This window comes from Orycteropus afer, unplaced genomic scaffold (assembly GCF_000298275.1).
Source record: "Orycteropus afer afer isolate SDZICR_OR568_19922 unplaced genomic scaffold, OryAfe1.0 scaffold00466, whole genome shotgun sequence".
Lineage (NCBI taxonomy): Eukaryota > Metazoa > Chordata > Mammalia > Tubulidentata > Orycteropodidae > Orycteropus > Orycteropus afer.
Genome location: NW_006922053.1, coordinates 995820 through 997164, shown reverse-complemented (window position 1 = coordinate 997164; position 1345 = coordinate 995820). Strand labels below are relative to the sequence as shown.

The 1345-nt window shown below is 72.2% G+C and overlaps 1 protein-coding gene across 1 annotated transcript in view; it reads right to left on the bottom strand.

The window, feature by feature from the left end:
* The window catches only part of GPX4 (glutathione peroxidase 4), a 2259-nt gene extending 1129 nt beyond the window's left edge, over positions 1-1130 (bottom strand). Inside the window, exons 1-2 of the mRNA XM_007954553.1 lie at positions 1047-1130; positions 44-138 (exon numbers count right to left, since the gene is read on the bottom strand). Coding sequence (XP_007952744.2) covers positions 44-138; positions 1047-1130 — 179 coding nt within the window. The remainder of the gene's footprint in view (positions 1-43; positions 139-1046) is intronic.
* Positions 1131-1345: the final 215 nt, after the last annotated feature.

Sequence of the window (1345 nt, the reverse complement as noted above, 5' to 3'; positions counted from 1 at the left end):
TCCTCCGATCCCGCTCGATCCCGCTCTGCCGACGGGTACGCACCGGTACTTGTCCAGGCTCACCATCCGCCCGTCGATGTCCTTGGCTGAGAACTCATGCATGGAGCGGGCGCAGCGCCAGTCGTCTCGGGACGCGCACTGCAGGGTAAGAGGCGCTCAGCGGCCGGGCGGTGGCGGCGGGGAGCTTAATCCGAGATCCCGGGAATCCGCACCCCAGGAAACCAGGGCCCCGGGGCGAGGGAAAGCAGACGGGCAGGCTCCCCCTCCTGGCGCACGCCTACTGCCAGCTGGGTCAGGGAGGCAGAAGACACTGAAGATCCCCGGAGAGATCAAGACCCAACCGGCGTGAGGGACTAGCCCGCCCAGGCCCCCGCGAGCGGCCCCCCACCTTCCGCCGAGGGCGCGCCCTCTTGCGCTTGCACGCACGGGCCTTCCGCCTGCCCGAGGCTGTGCGTCGCCGCATGCCCCTGCCCTTGCCCCTGCCCTGGCCCCGCGGGGAACGGGCGACTGCGCGGCCCATGTCGGCCAGTATTGGGCCGCGCCAGTGCCCCGCTAGCGCCACGCCCGAGGACAAAGGGCCAGTAGTCAGGACGCCTGGACTGTGACGCCACTGCCCCGGGGTAGAGCGGGCGGGGAGGGGCGCGCGGCCCCTAGGCGCGCAGCAGCCGCGCGACCCGCGTTCCCCACCCTCGCGGCTAGCCCCATGACTTCGCCGCCCCTCTGGTCCCGGGGACAGTGACCCGGGCCCCCAACTGCCCACCCGTTCCCAGGGCCCCCAAGGCCAGTCTCCCCCTGAGAGCCCTCCTACCCGGCCCAGAGCCGGGCACGGCCGGGTGGCCGCTAGAAAGGTGACCGAGGGGACCCCGCCCCCGCCTCGGAAACAGAAACCGACAACATCCCCCTCCCAGTGGCCGGATGCTCTCCGAACCCAGCCTCCCTGCCTAGCGCCCCCTGGTCCTGGCCCCGTTCCAGACACAGAAACCGACGCCCCGATTCCCGCTCCGACCCGCGCAACCGCCCAACGGCCTGGCCCGGACGCCGCTCACCATGGTGCTGGCCAGGCCTGGCACGGCGAAAGCCCCGCACAGCAGCGCCGGCTTCAGCAGGCGACAGAGGCGGCTGAAGCTCATCCCTGCAGCGGCGGGGGGCCTGGGAGCAGCGGCACCTCCCCTTGCCCAGCCGGCCAATGGACGCGCGCCGCCGCGCCGCACACCTCCGCCTCCGGCCACGCCCACCAGCTCTCTCATTGGTCCTCCGTGCCCGCCTCGCTAACGCGTGGAGACGTCTGCCAATGGGAGTGCAGGGTGATGGGCGGGCATGGGCGGGGCCTGCCTGAAGCTTTGTT